At 40.8% G+C, this 19,174-nt stretch overlaps 1 protein-coding gene across 4 annotated transcripts in view; it reads right to left on the bottom strand.

The window, feature by feature from the left end:
- COL14A1 (collagen type XIV alpha 1 chain) overlaps positions 1 to 19,174 on the bottom strand; it is a 257,258-nt gene that overhangs the window by 15,250 nt on the left and 222,834 nt on the right. For all 4 annotated transcript variants that reach the window (XM_032252681.1, XM_032252674.1, XM_032252687.1 and 1 more), the window contains exons 43-45: positions 11,278 to 11,313; positions 10,194 to 10,260; positions 7,087 to 7,275 (exon numbers count right to left, since the gene is read on the bottom strand). In XM_032252681.1, the coding sequence (XP_032108572.1) occupies positions 7,087 to 7,275; positions 10,194 to 10,260; positions 11,278 to 11,313 (292 nt within the window). The remainder of the gene's footprint in view (positions 1 to 7,086; positions 7,276 to 10,193; positions 10,261 to 11,277; positions 11,314 to 19,174) is intronic.

Genomic DNA, 19,174 nt, shown 5'->3' with positions numbered 1-19,174 from the left:
TGGCCTCACAAGTATTGGATGACATGACAAATTCTCCTTCATAGAAGGTACAGGTGAACCAGAACTGGAGGGGCATTTGGAATCCTTCCTTCTTCAGAAAGTGTGATTGCCTCAAGATGCATTTGGTTTTCTGTAGAGCTGGCCCATGTTTCTTGGGAGTGAAGTATCCAAACTACTGTTCATCCATGTTTCCTGAATGATTTGCTCCCTGTGCTCAATCCTTTCTGCAAGCTCTGTTGCTTCTATGGAACTGTAGACAGGATATGAAGCCCTACAGAGCCCCGACAGTTCCCCTGGGAAATCAGAGGCAGAGGAGTCCTCTTCGGCCTTGTCACTTCCTGGCACCAGCTGCTCCCTTTTTAACCCCAGGAATATCCCACTTCTCTCTCCCAACTTTAAAATCAATCTGGAACTCAGTTTTCTCTCTAGGTGTCTGAGTCCTGTTGACTCACAGCTCAACCTGAGCATTAGGGAATCAGGTTGAGTTTTTGTGTGGGTGCACCATTTCCCATGCTGCCATTTCTGAGTCTCTGAAAGGGAGTGTTACCTATTCATGGTGCTCAAAGGAAAGTCGATTCCTTGTTTACTTTTGTTTGCTTGGAGGAGTTTGTTTGCCATTCAGTGTGTGGGAAAAGGAGGACAAGATAATTTACATTTATTTGCATAATATAATCATGTGCTCATTATCTTAGTAGATCACCACTGTGAACACAACAGAGACAAATCCAGAGTGACATAGGTCTTTCAAATGGCGTCCTGAAGCAGAAATTGTAGAATGTTTACCTTGCTCTTAGGATAAGTTCAAATTCCTTACCCAGACTCACAAAATGTTGGTTGCATGCTGCGGCCTCTGTCTACGCCTCCCTCCTCCTGAATTCTTACTATCCCTTTAACTCACCAAGCTCCAACAATGCTATTCTTTCTTTCTCTTATCCAAAACAATGGAGCTTAGTAGGGGCAGTGTCATCCCTAGGAGACATTCTTAATACTTGTAGAAGAACTTCTGGTTGTTGAAATGATTAGAGGTTGTTTTTACATTTAAATACATATTGGAATAAATTATTTGACTATAAATTACTTCCCTTTTAGTTCTCCTTTGTACTACACTGGAGAACATTCTTATGTATCTATTTAGCGTTGTTGGTTATATGATATGTGAAGATAGGTTATAGTTAATATCTATGAATTTTATTTTGGAACTCTAAAAGAGACATGAGGAATTAGTTGTCAAAGGGGAGAGGGTTGAGAATTACTGCTTCTCAGCCCTGTCCCCATTCGTAACAAATAATTTCTGACATCAGCTAGAGTTGAGAATCACTGCTTTAGAGGTTTCAAGTCCTTTCTTACCTCAGGACCTTTGCACGTGCTGTCGCCTCCTCTGCCTCGAATGCTCTTCCCCAGCTCTATTATTGCTATGGCAAGTTCCTACTAAAGTTCTAGGTCTCAGCTAAAACATCACTGACCAAGTCAGAGTCTCCTTTTGTATGCCAATATCATCCTCTACTTTTTCATTGCACTTATTACAACTGAAATTAAATGATTCATGTATTGTTTGCTTAATATCTGTCTCCCACTAAACAGTAAGTTGCCATGAAAGTCAGGAAAGATATACCCTGTTTGCCACCACGTCATCAGTGACCAACACAAGTTGGAAGTGAAGTAGATGCTCAGTAAGTACCACTGAATGAATGAACGGAGATTCAGAGATTAGGTTTTAAGCTTAAGCAGTCAAGATCAAACAGCTAATTAAAAGGGAAGCTGGCAAGCACAGGAATTCTGGAATCATACATATCCAGATCTGAATTCTAGACCCCTATTGTTACGCTGCGTGATCCTGGACAATTAACAATCTAGCAGAGCCTGTTTCCTCATCAAGCATGGAACTAATCCTGATCTCATAAGATTTTTATGAGCATTACATAACATGCTTAGTGATGGACACATAGTAGTTGCTTAATAAATGTGAGCACCCGTTCTTTTCAAAGACCACACTGACATCTTCCCTTACATTCTATATAACTCATTTAGCATTTACCATCTCCCAGTTTGTGCCCTCAGCAATGTTTCGTATTCCTTCCTTATTCAAACCAGTTCTTCTACTTTACCCAAATGAGGTAGTGTGTACAGGACCCAGCGCAATACTTGGCAGATGCAACTGGAGCCTAATAAGGAAAAGCTGTAAATAATAGTGTTGTCTATCTGCCAAGCCAAAAAACCTTACATAAACTCTGCATTTAATATTTGCTGATTTATCATATAAGATAAGCCAGACATAAATTCCAGCTGTTATAGATATACAATCTAAAAATGAAACTCTTTAGATGGTTAGGTTAGTTAGATGATTAGATGGTTTCTCTGATCAATAATTTTGGGGGATTATGGAAACTGATTAGGCTGGGCATGGTGGCTTGTGCCTGTAATCCCAGCACTTTGGGAGGCCGAGGTCGGGGGATCACTTGTGGTTAGGAGGTCGAGACTTGCGTGACTTACATGTTAAAATGCCATCTCTACTAAAAATACAAAAATTAGCCAGGCATGGTAGTGCATGGCTGTAGTCCCAGCTACTTGGGAAGCTGAGGCAGGAGAATCACTTGAACCCAGGAGGCGGAGGTTGCAGTGAGCCAAGATCTGAGATTGCTGCACTGCATTCGAGTCTGGGCAACAGAGCAAGACTCCATCTCCAAAAAAAAAAAAAAAAAAACACTGAAATCAGGAAAATTTTCAAGTAAATAAACTTAATTATGTGAACTATAAACCAACAAACTTATTGATGACTTGTTTAATGTATGGATCAAGATACCAGTGTAGAGAATGAACATTTAAATAAATTGAGTAAACAAAAACAGATGAATCATCTGGGAACGATATGCAGAGGGCAGAAATAGAAAATGATCTGTAATTGCGGAAATCTGGTTGGAATCACCCACGGCTGTGACTGGAGAGTGAGCTGAGGTCAGAATAGCGACTGACACATAGTAGTCAATCACTGGATTGTCCAGTAAAGCATTGGATTGTCATGGTTCAGTTATCAAAAGAGGAACCTCAGAGCTGATCCTTTCTTCCAAATTTTGGGATAATGAGAAGCCAGGTTATACAGAACCATTTACATGAAGACAGTACGAGGTTTAATGGGGAGAGGCAACCAACTAGAATCCCATGGAAAAATAGCTTTTCTTTGACATAATAACAGAGAAAGAACAAGTGATGGAAAAGCAGGTGAGAAATCAGGCTGCTTAATATAAAGCATGATGTTACACAAATGAGGCCTCTTCAATGGTAGGTGCCAATAATTAGACAAATCCAAGAGGGAGTTCAAGCTTCAGATAGAAAACTTGAACAACATTAGACACAGAATCCCTTTGAATCCTTCAATTCTAAGAATTGTCTATTACAATCTGTATCAGAGGACAGCTAAAAACTGTTCCACACAAACTTATGAAAAAGCCTTTAAAGGAGACAAAGGGTTAATGAAGAGAGAGACAGACAGCAGATAGAGTCAACGTGCATCTTCTTTTAGATAGTTAAGTCGCGAAAAGCCATGTACATCACATTGCTAATATGAAAGGAATATCCATAATTTTTCTTCTGTTCTCTAAAAGTGCATATTCTTTGCTATTTCCCTGATAAAGATGGGGTTAACCAAAGATATTGTACGGGGATAATGCTTTTCAAACTAAGGTCATGAAACCCAAGGTCTCTCCTCATTCTTTTAGCAAAAGAAAAATAAACAGGAAATAACAGGAAGGGTAAGAATAATTTCTTTTGCCCAGTTATATACATTTGCATTCATGCACATGCATAAGCAATATTGCATCATGATGTTAAATGTATTTTTTTTAACTGTGTATCACATTTTTAAAAGTTTGAAAAGCCAGAATAGAAAAGTCAGAGTGGGCACTTCTGATGAAAAATTATCCAAACTCAATGGAGTTGTGAATTTAAAAAAATGTTTTGGTTTCCATAGGTTTTTGGGGAACAGGTGGTATTTGGTTACATGAGTAAGTTCTTCAGTGATCATTTGTGAGATTTTGGTGCACCCATTTCCCATAAATATATAATATAATTTATATATTGTAAAATATGTAATATACAAAATATATGTAAATTTGTATATTATATATTTTATAATATACAAACACTATACCCTATTTGTAGTCTTACACCTCAGCCCCTTCCCACTCTTTTCCCCCGAGTCCCCAAAGTCCACTGTGTCATTCTTATGCCTTTGCATTCTCATACCGTAGCCCCCACTTATGAGTGAGAACATACAATGTTTGGTTTTCCATTCCTGGGTTACTTCACTTAGAATACTAGTTTCGAATCTCATCCAGGTCACGGCAAATGCCATTAATTCATTCTTTTATGGCTGAGTGGTATTCCATCATCCATCTATGCCACAGTTTCTTTATCCGCTTGTTGACTGATGGGCATTTGGGATGGTTCCACGTTTTTGCACTTGCAAATTGTGCTGCTATAAACAAGTGCGTGCAAGTATCTTTTTGTATAATGACTTCTTTTCCTCTGGGTAGATACCTAGTAGTTAATTTTTTTTTAGGAAGACTCTTTGAGGCTCACAGGAAGTCTATGCAGAAAGTGAGCCTCTTTTCAGTGTTCACGCCAGAACACTCCACAGCCATATTTCTCATAATGTTGCTTTTGTAGTTTATTATGTGCTTAGGCATTTATTACACTGCCTAATAATCGTTCTTATTTTTACTCATTACAATATTGTGTCCTTATAACACTGTTTTATCAAGAATGATGATAATCATATTTTATACAGCAGAAAAAAAAACAGTCTCTGGCTCTTATTTCAAGTCTTGATGGTGGCTGACTTTGAGTCTTTTGGGCCTTACCTCAATATCTTCATATGCTTCCTTTTACAGAAAATGCGAAAGAGAAAAGACAGCCGAAGACTTCAGTTTTAAATTTTGTTGTTTTGACTTAGTGGAAAGACAGACCTTTCCTCTCTTAATCCTTCCTGGGTATTTGGATCCCAAGGCTAAGAACCAAATGTCACTGCCTACCTTGCAGCAGCGAATCCCAGTTGAGGCGGAAATACCTTTGCCAGGAATGAAGAGCCCCTTGGATGCTGGCCTGCAAGCCCTGACCTGTAACAGTAATCTCCAAATCACGCCCTTCAAGTGGTGATCATCTCAAATCACCTTTCTTCATGCTCAAATGTCATTTCTCACTTTTTGCCTTACTGTCATCGTTCATACCTTTGTGAAATACAGGATGCTGTTTGTCTACTGTACTCCTTAGAATATACATCAGTATGTATGCAAAGAAAATTATGTCATGGAAATTGGTATTTCCAAAGGTTGTCTGGGCTGCCCTTCGAGAACCTTTGGATTATTTTTCTGTGGTCTAATTATTCAAGCATATTTGCAGAGCAGGAGAGACTCAGTCTGGCAAGAGTGGGGCTAAGACTCCCAGAAAGAACAAAGAGAACTTATCACTTGCTGGGAGTGACTCAGGTGCTGGCTTTGTGCTCACTGAGTCACAGTTACTTCATTACCGACACCATTAGAGGATGCCCTGATGACAGAGGGGGCCACACTACAGGCTGCCAGATCTTTGGTGTGTTGTGAGGAAATTATGCCATTTTCTTTTCTTTCTTTTTTTTTTTTTAAAGAAAGAAAAAAAGAAAAAAAAAGAATGAAGGAGAGGAAGAAAGAGGAAGAGCAAGAGGGAGAGAGAATTATGCCATTTTCTATATCTGCTGATTTTGTGCCCTGACATAGGGAAAAGCTTTCAGAAAAAAAAATCAGAACTGGGTCACAATTAAAGCAACAACTATCTAGTAAGCACCTATTAAGTGCAAAGCATTGTGCAAAGCAATTCAGCTGTTTGCTAAGGCCTTATTAGTGCTAAAACAGAAAGGAAAGACAGTAAGGGCATCAGGTATTCATGGGGGTGGAGACATTTGGGTTCTAGAGTGATCAATAACAATTTCATGCATGAGACAGCCGAGCCTTGAACTAAGAGAAAGAGGTATAGAAGACAAAGGAAGGAAAGGACATTTCCAAAGAGGGAAAACAATGTGTACGAAAGTGCAGAGGCAGAAATGCACAAGGCCTGTTGGCATGAGTCAAAATAAACATGAAATACTGTTTTTGTAATCTGTATTTTAAATCAAATTTTATAAAAGGAATATATCCTACCCATCCCACAAAACGAATATGCCTCACAGAGCAGACAGGTAAAAGTTAGCTTTTCCCCAAGGCTATGTGCTACAAATTGTGTTTTAGAAAATGATCAGTTATTTCTCTTTTCCATCATTTTCTTCATGGTTAATATGCAACCCTGACCTTCTCACACCTTTATCTGCTTCTGGAATGGGAGATCTTGGTCAACTATAGATTCAGTCAAAAGAGTCTTATTTGTATTATACAATATTTCTAAGACCTTTAGATGATAGAAGAAAAGGCTAAGTAGAATCTCTATTTTAATGAAACTTTAGTGGGAAAGACAAAACATTGGCCCATGAACTATTAAACAAAATGTTGCCTGATACAATAGGAAGATGAGCCACCGACAGTATTTTAATTTGAAGTTTAGAGCTGACACGGTCTATACAGGAATATGTGAACGATATACTGGTTCACAATTCATGACTCCTCTCAGGACTGCCACTGACTATTGCCCAGGCTGGGCACTGCACGAATAAAGCACCAGAGAACCACCAGAGTGAGTTCTCCGCTTGCCTTGACATTTGTGTGATGCTCTGTTTGGTCAGAGGGTGGCATCATTTTCTAATTCTTCAAACTGGAAAGGGCACCCTTTTTGACTTCATCCACCTAGAGTGGATATCTTTTACTAGCTCACATGCCTCTCAGAGGTGATTTGGGGGTTCTGACCCTCCTCTTTCATACAACTAAATGTGGCTCTTGATAAACACTGGGCAGATCATTCAATTTTCTCAATCTCAGAGATAAATAAACAAGAAACTGAGAATAGATGGGGCAGAGTTCATTTAGGTCCATTGTTTCAGACTTTATCCTTGTATAAGCATCGCTGAAATGTTCTGCTTCCCTGCACCCACCTCAGAAGAGTTCCTCTGAGGGAAGGGACCCAGCTTACCTCGTTCTCCTGGGGTCCCTGGCAGGCCTGCATTTCCGGGGAAGCCTGGTGTGCCTGGCGGTCCTTGTTCACCAGGGGTTCCAGGTGCACCTGGTCTCCCAGGCTCCCCAGGAGGCCCTTGGATGGTCCGGGTGGAGGAGGAGTGGCTGGGAATCTGGTTGAGGATGGCAGTGTACCTGGCCATGTGACCTAAGGCATGAAGCGTACAGACAGCATTCAGTAAAGTGTGACACAAGGAAAGAGAGGTCCAGGGATGTCATTCATTAAGGCTCCAAACAATTCTGTCAGATACCACCAAGGGAAAAATCACACCCCTTTGAAATATGTTAATTTCCAGCTTAACATTTTTTATGTTTTACTCTGGATGATATTAAGGGCTGGACTGATGTCAAGTGGCATCTCATGTGTTTGGAATTCAGCAGCTCACACCAGCATCTCAATAAACATCATTGAGAAGAAGTCGTAAATTTCATCTTCACCCTCAACATTTATCTGACCCCTAGACCCTCACCCAGCTGCCTTTTTTCTAGCAATTACTCCCCAAGTTATTTGTCTTTTCTACAACACACAAAGCCTCCCCACCCTCTTGCTCATAAATCCCCAGACAAGTGTTTTGTCTCAACTCATCTGTTGGTTGTCAAGCCTTTTTTTAGGAGCCTTTACTTGGGTCCCAGCTGCAGAAACTCCCACTAACTTTATATTTTTAAAAAATCTGGCACTCTCTCCAATAATCCCTTAACTCAATTATGCCTGGAAAACATATATAGATATATATCACTAATTAGAAGTACAAAGTACTTAATACCATGATGTTTCATTTTTCCAGTGTCATTAGATGAGATTTTCCAACATAAGTGAATTTTCTAGTTTACTATTATTTATTCCTTTTGAAACATTTAAAACTAAATACAAAATAGTCACCATTTTTTTCAATGAATTCACTCTAAAATACATTCAGTGCATACTTTCCTTAAGCATTGGATTGTGACTGTAACTAGGGATCCCCACTTCCTAATGACTCAAGGCTATTAGTAGGCACTTCCATTGTTGCCTGGGCGGGTAAGACATTTCCTCATTTGCTTTTTCAGCTTCCACCTTTGACAAGGAGCCTGTCCATTATCATTTTCCCAGCTGTCATCACTTTGGCCTTGCATAATTTCCCATGTAACCCTTCCTAGCATAATTCTTCTGATCAACTGTGAACAAAAAACCAGATACTTAAGCTTGTGAGGAATTATATGCCAGCAGATAAATCCAGTTCGGAGTGGCAGCTGAAGGAATAAAATAAGGAGCCCAGAAGGAACTGAAGTCGTGTTTGGGAAGATGGTTGAGGTGCCAGTAATACAGCCTCTGACTAGGTTGGGACTGGCTCATCAAGTTGCATACAATCTTTTTGATTTTCTTCTAGTATATTGATGGGCAGAGCCTTGCTATTTTATAGACTTGTTTAAGCTTTGCTGTGTAACCAGCCCCTTGCTGACTTCTACTTCCTAGAAGTCAATCACAAGACTCTGAGAATTTGTAAAGAGAAAAAGTAGATTTTGAACCCTTGATTTTTAGGGCATGCTTTAAATAATCAGGTATTTACACATGATTTTTATTCTACAGTAGAATAAAACAGCAAATATTGTGAAATCTTTCTTGTGTTGTGGTCAGTGAGTCATAGTAAGATTTAAGCCTTAAGTTTCATGGAAATATTGATCTGCTCATTTACACTGTAACTTGAAATCAGAAATCTACAAAACAATTTAAGATACAGGTTATTTACAAGATGTTAGTACAAAATGATTAATATTCAATTTTTCTTTTATAATGTATTTTTAAAGATCCTATTTTGGCATTAAACTTGAACAGTTATATTTAACTGGTAAATTCTCTCTCACAGACACACACATAGTTTGGGCAACAGAAGAGAAAATTAAATAATGTTAAAATATAGGGAGCATGACTACTGTGTCTGAAGTTGGCAGCTTCACGCTCCATTTGCCCTGATGTTTTTGCCTTCATGAAAACTCCTCCAAACCTATGCAGATCTCAACTCCATGCCTCCTCCAGGGTGAGATTTGGATTTATCTCAGAACTAAAGATGGAATTTTGGACTTAGCCAACAGAGCTTTCTTAGACATTTAAAGGGCTTCCTGGCCTAACTCCCAAACTTTCTGAGTTAAAATAAATATAACCCAAGCCAATGAGGTGGCCACGTGGGTAATGTCAGCCCTGGAGATGGGGGTGCTGTTGGGTGGGAGGGCTGGACAGCAGAGCTGGGCGAGAACTGGGTGGGGTTGAGGGAGATAGTTCACCTCTACTTGGCCTCAGACCTTCCTGAAACTGAACAAATTACTGGCAAAGAGAAAGGCCTACACTAGTAACCCTCTGGTTAGATTACTGAGATAAAACGTATAATCAGTGGGCAGAGGGGAAACGTGCAAAAGTATCTAAGCAAATGGGCACTGAAATACAGTGCTATCAAAAAGCTCAAGTGAAATGAAGAAATGGAACAGGCATCATATCAAGTTTGTTCTGATGTCACTTTTGGCACAAAACCCAAGTATATTATCATATCAAACGTCAGAGCAAGCCTGTTCATGTGTGTGTTTATACTTTGGCAAACATCCTAAGAAATGAAGGAGAGGACCTTAGGCTAACCAGAAGGTAACAGATGTGAAATGGATAAGGAAACATTCATTTCAATCTTGCAAGTTCATAAAAATCAACACCATACATGGTCTTTCTGAGGTAGCTTCTGAGGATGTAGTCCAGCAGCTCTCAAGTGCTGAACACTTGAAAAAAAAATCCTACCCACCTGGAGAGACTAGAAAGGAATAGATGGTTTGATCTGGGCAGTCAAGTTAAATTTACATGGCAAACAGGCAGTTCTCGGGCCAATGACACAAAGGAATTTGGTTTTTGTACCATCGATGTAGAGTTCTAGGGTAATCTGTAATGATCTCTTTGATGGATCAGTGCTGGTCACCTGTAAAGCTTATGTGTATGCACCAAGACAATGCTTTAGAGGAGGCTTCCTTAGTGGTACACTCATGGGAAAAGTAAACTCTCTTTTGGATGAGTGTTATGGGGAACAACCTCTGTAACCATTATATACTTACTCTGGATGAGCTGTTCACATACTTGACGTGCCACTGATCTCACCATGGCTTGAGACTGCAGGTCACCCTGAATGAAAGGAAAAGCACACTCCTGACTCAGCTACAAGCCCAGCCAACTATCAGGACTTCAAGGATATGGATCTGTCTAGCCCCACTGTTCCCATCAGGGTTCTTTGGCTCCTAGCAACAGGTGGGTTTGACCACCATGGTGCATGCAGAGAAGGAGTAAGAAGGAGTAACCTTGACATTCCTGGTTCAAGGTTTCTGGGAGTCCTTATTAGATTAACAAGCACATGTAAGTATTTCTGGTCCCACATTCTAAAAAATTTAATAGTTTTGAAACAAACCCATATATATTTAATGCCTTATTTATAGTCCTTTAGCACTTATAAAATACAGCACTTTCTCAAGCAGTGACTTATTTAATACTAATAGCAACCCAGAGGAAAGATGTTAAACCAATTTTATAGCTGAATAGCCTTAAACACACAGCCCAAGGTTTCATAGAAGTAATCAGATGAGCCCAAGGCCACTGCTGTTTCTGCTACAGCCAATGGCATAATTATATTAGCAGTTGTACAATTTCTGAAAGGAGAGAGATGAACCCTAAATTAAACTGAGTTCAGTCTTGGGGCCAGTTCTTTGATTCTATGCCTGCCATTGTCTTCCTGTGAACCCTGGAGCATCAAGAAACCCAGGAGCCCCATGCTGCCACTTGTCACTTGTCTAGAGTTTTGACTTTTCTGAAGGCTTTTCACATCTATTATATAATGTTCTCATCAAACTCACTGTGTAAATTATATGAGTGATTATCCCCATTTTATCCTTAAAGAAATGAGCCCAAGTTGATTGACCTGGATGGTTGCAGATATGCGACTAGAAACTAGCTCTCCCAACTTCCATCCCACAGGGATTTTACCTCTGGAAAATGTACTCAGAGTCGAATGAATTGGGAAAAGGGAGAAACAGGGGCTGGTATAATAGCAATGAATAAGAATGGTAATAAATGACCCTCCATTATCAGGCTTATGCAATGGAAGGGGTGCAACCAGCTGGGGCCAGTAAACAGCCACAAGACACTTACCCGTTCTCCTCGCTCCCCCTTCGCTCCAGGGACACCCTGTAAAAATGGAAAATTGTTCAAGTTACTTATGATATTCCACTTAGCTAAGCTTGATAATCATGCATCTTTTCTTATTTTGTTAAGACATTTTTCTTAGCGCCAGTAATTCTGCAGCAAAAATCGTCACACAACAACAGAAAACAGACAGCAACCAGTAAGCACACCAAACATAAAAAGCTCGGTTGAGCATTCTACTCCTTCAGCTTTTTTATGTAGAGGCATGGTATGTTTTGGCCACAAAATTGGAATTGTGCAGCAATAATACTGCTTTGTAACACGTTATTTTCACTGAGTAGGTCCTTTGTAGCTTTCCATCCTAAACACCACCCTTTGTACTACTACTGAGGAGCCTTCATGATTTATTGCACAAGTCTCTGCTGAATAGTTAAATTGTTTCAGCTTTTAAAGAATTATCTCCAAAAGGATGGAAAAGATCTCCTCTTAATTTAGGAGTTAAAGTCAGAGACGAGATTAGTGAAATCCTACAGCTTCACTCTAATTTCTGTCCAGCACGATGCCACCCAATTCTCCCCAGTTTGGAAGCTCACATTTATGTGAATTCTCAACTGATTTATTATTTTATTATGTGGCTTAGCTACTCTTTGACCCATAAGAAACCTTGCCATTATTAAAATGCATCTACTTTAAAAATGGCATTTTCAGGGTTTGTCCAATGAAATTACACATATAATGAAAAGCATGTGTCTTCAGAAGGATTTCATATTTTTGTTTCAACTCCGAGGCAATATTCATTGAACAACATTTTTATAGTCTCGACTAAAAGGAGAGTGAATGGAATTAATGGAATTTGCCACATTGTCAGACTGTTTCCAGTTGTTATTTCAACCTCAACAGGTCCCAGGCCAAATTCAGTATCTTCTTCAAAATCTCCAGTCAGTGAACAGTTTCATACATTCAAACTTCTGGTTTTACCCCATGGTGTTCAGGTAACCTGGCTTCCCAGAAAAAGAAAATGCCCTGACTTGTAGTGTGTGCTGATTTTGGAGGTGTAAGTCCTTCTGTCACAGCTAATTTCAAGTTGTAAATGTGCTGTCACCAAAGACGGAATTGGGAAGGGAAGAGAAATGCAGGACTGACTCTCCTGTGCAGATACAAGCACCCTACCCTGGTTTGATCTTTTTTCTGCTCCTCCCTTGCCCTGCCATGTCTATTCAATGCACACACACACATACACATCTACACACAAACATACACACACCCACACACACTTTTTTTTTTTTTTAAAGATGGAGTCTCTCTCTGTCTCCCAGAAAGGAGTGCAGTGGTACAATCTCTGTTCACTGCAACCTCCACCTCCCAGGTTCAACTGATTCTCCTGCCTCAGCCTCCTGAGCAGCTGGGACTACAGGCATGTGCCACCACATCCAGCTAATTTTTAGTAGAGATGGGGTTTCACCATGTTGGTCAGGCTGGTTTCAAACTCTTGACCTCAAGTGATCCACCCACTTCAGCCTCCCGAAGTGCTAGGATTACAGGAGTGAGCCACCATGCCTGGCTGACACTTTTTAAAATTTAAACATAATGGTAGAATCTTAGTGTTAGGTATATAGGTGTGGTGTTCACTCAAAATTCTTTCGATTATGTGTGTAATATTTTTTTTAATGCTAATACTTTGGAAAAAATGTAGGACATTGGACCTGCAAACTGGGTTAACTCTGAGTCTCTTTGTAAGATAAGACCATTAAATGAAGTGATCTCTGGGGTCCCTTATCAGTCTAACACATTATTCTTTCATGATATGGTCATTATTAGGAAGAAGGGAGCATAAGAAACAGAAATAGATGAAAAATACAAAGGCTGGGCTTCTGAGGGAAGAATTCCAACCTCTACAGAGAAAGAAGATCCTCACAATTTGTGACCTCTTATGTGAGTTTCATGAGGCAGAATCTGTGTCTAGCTTGTAGACTTCTGTATCCTCAGGTCCTAGGACTGTGCATAGGAGTGGCAAATGTTCAAAAACCAAATGTTCATTGAATGAATTTCACTTCAAGTTTGAATGGCAAGCCAATTTGTGTTTCATGTTAACTACCTTGATTGTAAAAAAGACAGAATATGGCAGGGAGTTGGGGGCAGTGACTCACCCCTGTAATCCTAGCACTTTGGGAGGTTGAGGTGGGTGGATCACGAGGTCAGGAGTTCAAGACCAGCCTGATCAATATGGTGAAATCCCGTCTCTACTAAAAATACAAAAATTAGCCAGGAGTGGTGGTGTGCGCCTGTAGTCCCAGCTACTCGGGAAATTGAGGCAGGAGAACAGTTTGACCCCAAGAGGCTGAGATTGCAGTGACCAAGATTGTGCCATGGCACTCCAGCATTGGTGACAGAAAAAAAAAAAAAAGAAGACAACTATTTATGACACACTCAGGCAGTGGGCTTTAAAAGTATTAGAAAAAGAGTTGATTCTATTAAAAAAAAAGTTCCCAGTTCTATTATAAAAACTTTTTGCAAAAGTAAGATTTACATAGCACACCCCTGCCCCAGCCCAAATTATTTTTGGAAATAAATGTACTGTGCCTTCTTCCCTCATTCCTTAGGCTTCACAAATGGACAGAGCTCTAAAGAGACATTAATGTGTACTGGTAGGACCAACTGGCAAAAAGAACTAGCATCTTATCACTAAATAATCCTTAATGGAAACAGCTTTTCAAGTACTAGAGGTAAAACAAAAATAAAAATCTGCAAACAATACATATTCCATATTTTAATACATTAAGACACTGTAAATACTAGTAGCTAATACGTAGGCTGCTTACCATGTTCCAAGCACTGTCCTTGTTGCCCTTAACATGTTAATGGAGTTAACCTTTATAACAGCTCTGCAGGATTAATTCATTCAATTCTTATGACAGTCCTATAATATTAACTTATTTAATGCTTACAATACTCCTATAAGATTAACTCATTTATTTTTATTATTATTATTTTTTAGATGGAGACTTGCTCTGTCGCCCAGGCTGGAGTGCAGTGGTGCGATCTTGGCTCACCACAACCTCCGCCTACCAGGTTCAAGCGATTCTCCTGCCTCAGCCTCCTGAGTAGCTGAGGTTACAGGCACGTGCCACCACACTCAGCTAATATTTATATTTTTAGTAGAGATGGTGTTTTACCACGTTGGTCAGGCTGGTCTTGAACACCTGACATCGTGATCCTCCCACCTTGGCCTCCCAAAGTGCTGGGATTACAGACGTGAGCCACCACACCCAGCCAACTCATTCTTTATAACAACCCTATATTATCCCCATTTTCCAGATAATAATGCACTAAGGTCATCTCATTTTGCTCAAAGCCATGCAATAAGGAAATGAAAAAGCTGGGGACCTGAACCCAAACTGTGGCCTCCAGAATCCATACACATCCCGAGAATACTCTACCACTCTGTTGAAAGAGAACCCTGCTCAGCAGTTCTGCCAGCCCATACCTTCTATTCCGGGGAAGATAATATTTTCTCAATTAAAATGAAGCAAAACAAGCAAACATACCATACCTAAAGCCTAACTCTGGTAATTCAGAATTAGGTTGCAACTTGAGTCATTTTTAAAAATCCATTTTATCTTGAATAATTTTATTTCTGCACCAATACATTTTTTGACATTTTTCTGGCTATTCTTGCTATCGTTTATTAAACTGGCTTGTTTGAAAATGTTTCAAATCTAGAGAACACAATTATAGTGCAAACCTGATTGACAAGGCAAATGGAGAGCATCGGCTGTTGGCACCTTTTGGAATGTCGGGATGGGTGTGTTTAACTGGGTTTGAAATTCCTCAAACTCAGTCTCCTGGTGCTGGTTATTAAATAGCCAAAGGATGCAGCCAGGCAGTCTCAGTGAAAGATCTTTTTAATGAAATATCTGTATGGCAAGAAATTATTTTTTATTCCAGCTTCTCTGACATCGCTTCTTTGATTTTTACAAAGTAAAACAAAAACAAAATAAAAATTCCTGAGTAAGTGAAGGCATAACTCCACCAAAGTATGGCTTGAGGGAAAACACATATTCCCTGCAGATGTAGGCAGGAAAAAGTGGCACATTTTCCTTTAATTTTAGGAGAACTTGAAATGTAAAGAAAAGAAAATACAGTAGCTACATTCATAGATTCACCGAATTTTAGTGCTGGAAGGAAGAGGAATGATTTTGTGGTTCAAATCCTACATATTAAAGATGTCTATTAAACAAAATCAAAACATCTCAGGCTTGCTTGAAAGGTCTTCCATGACCTGACCCCTCATCTATAAGAATATTCTTCCAATATGCCTCTGAATATCAGCCTAACTAGAATGCAAACATACTTTCTTTTTTTTTTTTTTCTTTTTCTTTTCTCTCTTTTGAGACAAGAGTCTGGCTCTGTCACCAAGGCTGGAGTGTAGTGGCATGATCTTGGCTCACTCCAACCTCTGCCTCCTGGGTTTAAGCGATTCTCATGCCTCAGTCTCCTGGGTAGCTGGGATTACAAGCACCCACCACCATGCCTGACTAATTTTTTTTTTTTTTTATAAATGTTTGCCACTATGCTGAAAGAACACCCTTTCCTGTTTCTTTTTTTCTTTTTTTTTTTTCCCATTTATTTATTTTATTGCATTTTAGGTTTTGGGGCACATGTGAAGAACATGTAAAATTGTTGCATAGGAACACACGTGGCAGTGTGATTTGCTGCCTTCCTCCCCATCACCTACATCTGGCATTTCTCCCCCTGCTATCTCTCCCCAGCTTCCCACCCCCCACCGTCCCTCCCCTGTTTCCCCCCAACTGACCTCAGTGTGTAGTGCTCCCCTCCCTGTGTCCATGTATTCTCATTGTTCAACACCCGCCTATGAGTGAGAACATGCGGTGTTTAATCTTCTGCTCTTCTTTTAGTAGTGATGGGGTTTCACCATGTTGGCCAGGGTGGTCTCAAACTCCTGACCTCAAGTGATTCACCTGTCTTGGCCTCCCAATGTGCTGAGATTACAGGCAAGAGCCACCCCACCCGGCCTTCTTTTTTTTCTTTTAATACATACATACTAAGTACTCTCTATGTGTTAGATACTGAGCTGGGGTCTAGGACACTACGCAGGCGTATGTAAAATTTCTGTCCTTAAGGAACTATCCTTTTAATGGAGAGACAAACATCAACAGTTGAAATGCAGTACCTAATGGCCGTGAAGGGAAGGGTGACTTTACACCAGAGGTGTGCAGCCTTAAAGAAAGATTTGCCGGGAGCTCAACAGGTGGTGAAAAAAGAATGCAGCCCAGTAAGGCAAAAGAACATCCCAAAGGGCATCCCATGGGTTGTTCCATCCCCAAAGACAAATGTGTGAAATGCTATGCCATATCTTTCGGGAATTTTAAATAATGTGTGGCTGAACTCCAAGTGATGGGAGGAAGGCAATGCAAGCTGGAAAGGAAAGTAGGGGCCCATCCTACAGGGTCATGAGCGCTGTGCTGAACAACTGGACTCCTTCCTCCAGGGATAGGGAGGAGATTCAAGCCAGGCAGTAACATGTAGGAGCTGCACCAAAAGATGTTCTGGCAGCTGGGAAATGGACTAGACCAGGGCTAACGCAGAGGCCCGAGGGCCAATGACAGCCTCCTGGGATAGTCTTTGTGAGCAGTGAGCAGGGCCTGAAATGAAACTGTGGTAGTCGTGATGGAGCTAGAGAAATAACTGAAAAATATTAAAATTTACAAAGACGGGGTGCTCTGTGTTTGTCTTACGTTTTTCTGCAACTGCCACCTAAGTGAGGCAGTCTTTCCGTCTTTGTGGGTGGGAATCCTACCCAAATTCCAAGATCTCATCAAAATGCCCTCTCCATCTGAAGCCGACACTCCCACCCCTCAGCTTAGGGGTCTCTCTTAATGGAGTTTTCTTTTTTCTTTTCTTTTTCTTTTTTTTTTGAGACAGAGTTTTGCTCTTGTTGCCCAAGCTGGAGTGCAATGGTGTGATCTCGGCTTACCACAACCTCCGCCTCGCGGGTCTAAGAGATTCTTCTGCCTCTGCCTCCCAAGTAGCTGGGATTACAGGCATGTGCTACCATGCTTGGCTAATGTTTGTATGTTTAGTAGAGATGGGGTTTCTCCATGTTGGCCAGGCTGGTCTTGAACTCCTGATCTCAGGTGATCCACCCACCTTGGCCTCCCAAAGTGCAGGGATTATAAGCGTGAGCCACCACACCCGGCCATATTTATTTATTTATTTTATTTTAATGAATGAGAGGTTTTTATGTTGCCCAGGCTGGCCTTGAATGTGTAGCCTCACCTCCTCAAGTGCCAGGACAACCGGCCTGAGCCACCATGGCTCCCTCTTAATGGAACTTTCATAGCAACTTCCTTGCCTTTTTCTTGGCATTTCACACTTTCTGTCCGTTATTACAGCTTCTTATATAAAAACATCATTCTCTCTAGAGTTCTCATATGTATCGAAAAATGTCTTGATGTCTTTTGTATCCCTCATGACCCCTCCCCACCATGTAGTCTTATATGTGTTGTGCTCATTCCCTAAACATTTTAAATGAATGAATTAGGAAACTGACATTCTGAAAGGCTAGATGATTTGTGCAAGTGATGAGGCTTACACAGCTACTTCGAGTCACGACAAGGCTGCATCAAGAACCCACATATGCTGACTTCTAATGCAATGATCTTTCAATGATATAACCCTGGACCTGTCTACTTGGCTGAACACATGGCCCCAGCAGTAAGCAGCTCCTTCTTTTCTGTGTTTTATAACTCTCTAACAACTGCAGGGCAGGAACCATACCTAAGCCAATACTAGCAGCTATGTACAATCTGCCCCAGGGAGCCGGCAGCTGAAGGCAGAATGCACGAAAGCAGGCGTTTCTGGCACCCACTGTAGGAAACATGTTGCTATTTTCAGCAGTGCAGCCTGTCCTTCTTGGTCCCTTTCCCTCCTGCCTTCCTAGACAGACATCCATGGGAAATCAATCAAGGCCTTAACACCATGACACAGAGCCTGCTGTCACAGTCATGCCAGTCTGGCAGCCAGCAAGCATCTGGGAGCCAGCAGGCCCAAAAAAGTCTGGGCTGGACAGTTCAGAGAGCAACTTGCTTTTGGGAGGAAATCCCCAAGCCGACTGTGGTATCCATACCCAGTGCTTGCAGACCAAATGGTTTCTGCCTCTGATCAGAGTGTCAACGGCACGAAGACCCCTCCTGCTGCTATCAAGGACCCCTTTCTGCTGATTTACAACAAAAATAACATTATTAACAAGAGTTTTATTTGTGGGAAAATTTTGTTAGTATTTTTGTATATGCTACATTTAGAGTCTAATCCAGAGCCACCATAGGCCAGGTGGGTGAACAGGGTGCTATCACAGTTACTCACTGATTCCAGGTCTCATTCTAGCTCTCCACACCCCATGTCAACTCTTTCAAAGCTCTCAGGGCTTGCACTTCTCTCCTTCCCTCTTCCCCTTTCCATCCATCTTGGGTCAGGATCAGTCTAGAGCTTGTTTTCTCCTAGCCTGGGTTAGGAGAAACTAGTTCTAGGAGATGCCAGTAAGAACAAGAAACGCATGCCCAAATATATTTATTGTCTAACCAAATTAAACTAGTTTTGGGTGTTTTCTAGTTTCACTTCTGGATGCCTCAAAGCCATTGATGTCCTAAAACTTCCCATGAATGAGAAACAGATTAGGCATGCAGTTTCTGTGCATGTGGCTTCCACAGCTAGTTAGGGTCATGTCAGGGGCACTTCTTTGACAAGAACTCCATGCTGTCTGGCACTGTGGATATATTTAAAACTCTGGTTCCCAGGAGCACATTCTGGGAAGCAGACTGAAGCCAAACAGAAGGCAGTATGTTTTTAAATTTCTCTTCTGGTATGAAACAGCCTAGAATCAAAT

This window comes from Sapajus apella, unplaced genomic scaffold, assembly GCF_009761245.1.
Source record: "Sapajus apella isolate SASKATOON/1434 unplaced genomic scaffold, GSC_monkey_1.0 scaffold3, whole genome shotgun sequence".
In the NCBI taxonomy this organism is placed as follows: domain Eukaryota; kingdom Metazoa; phylum Chordata; class Mammalia; order Primates; family Cebidae; genus Sapajus; species Sapajus apella.
Note: the sequence above shows the minus strand (reverse complement) of the source record. Positions and strands in the feature narration are given on the sequence as shown.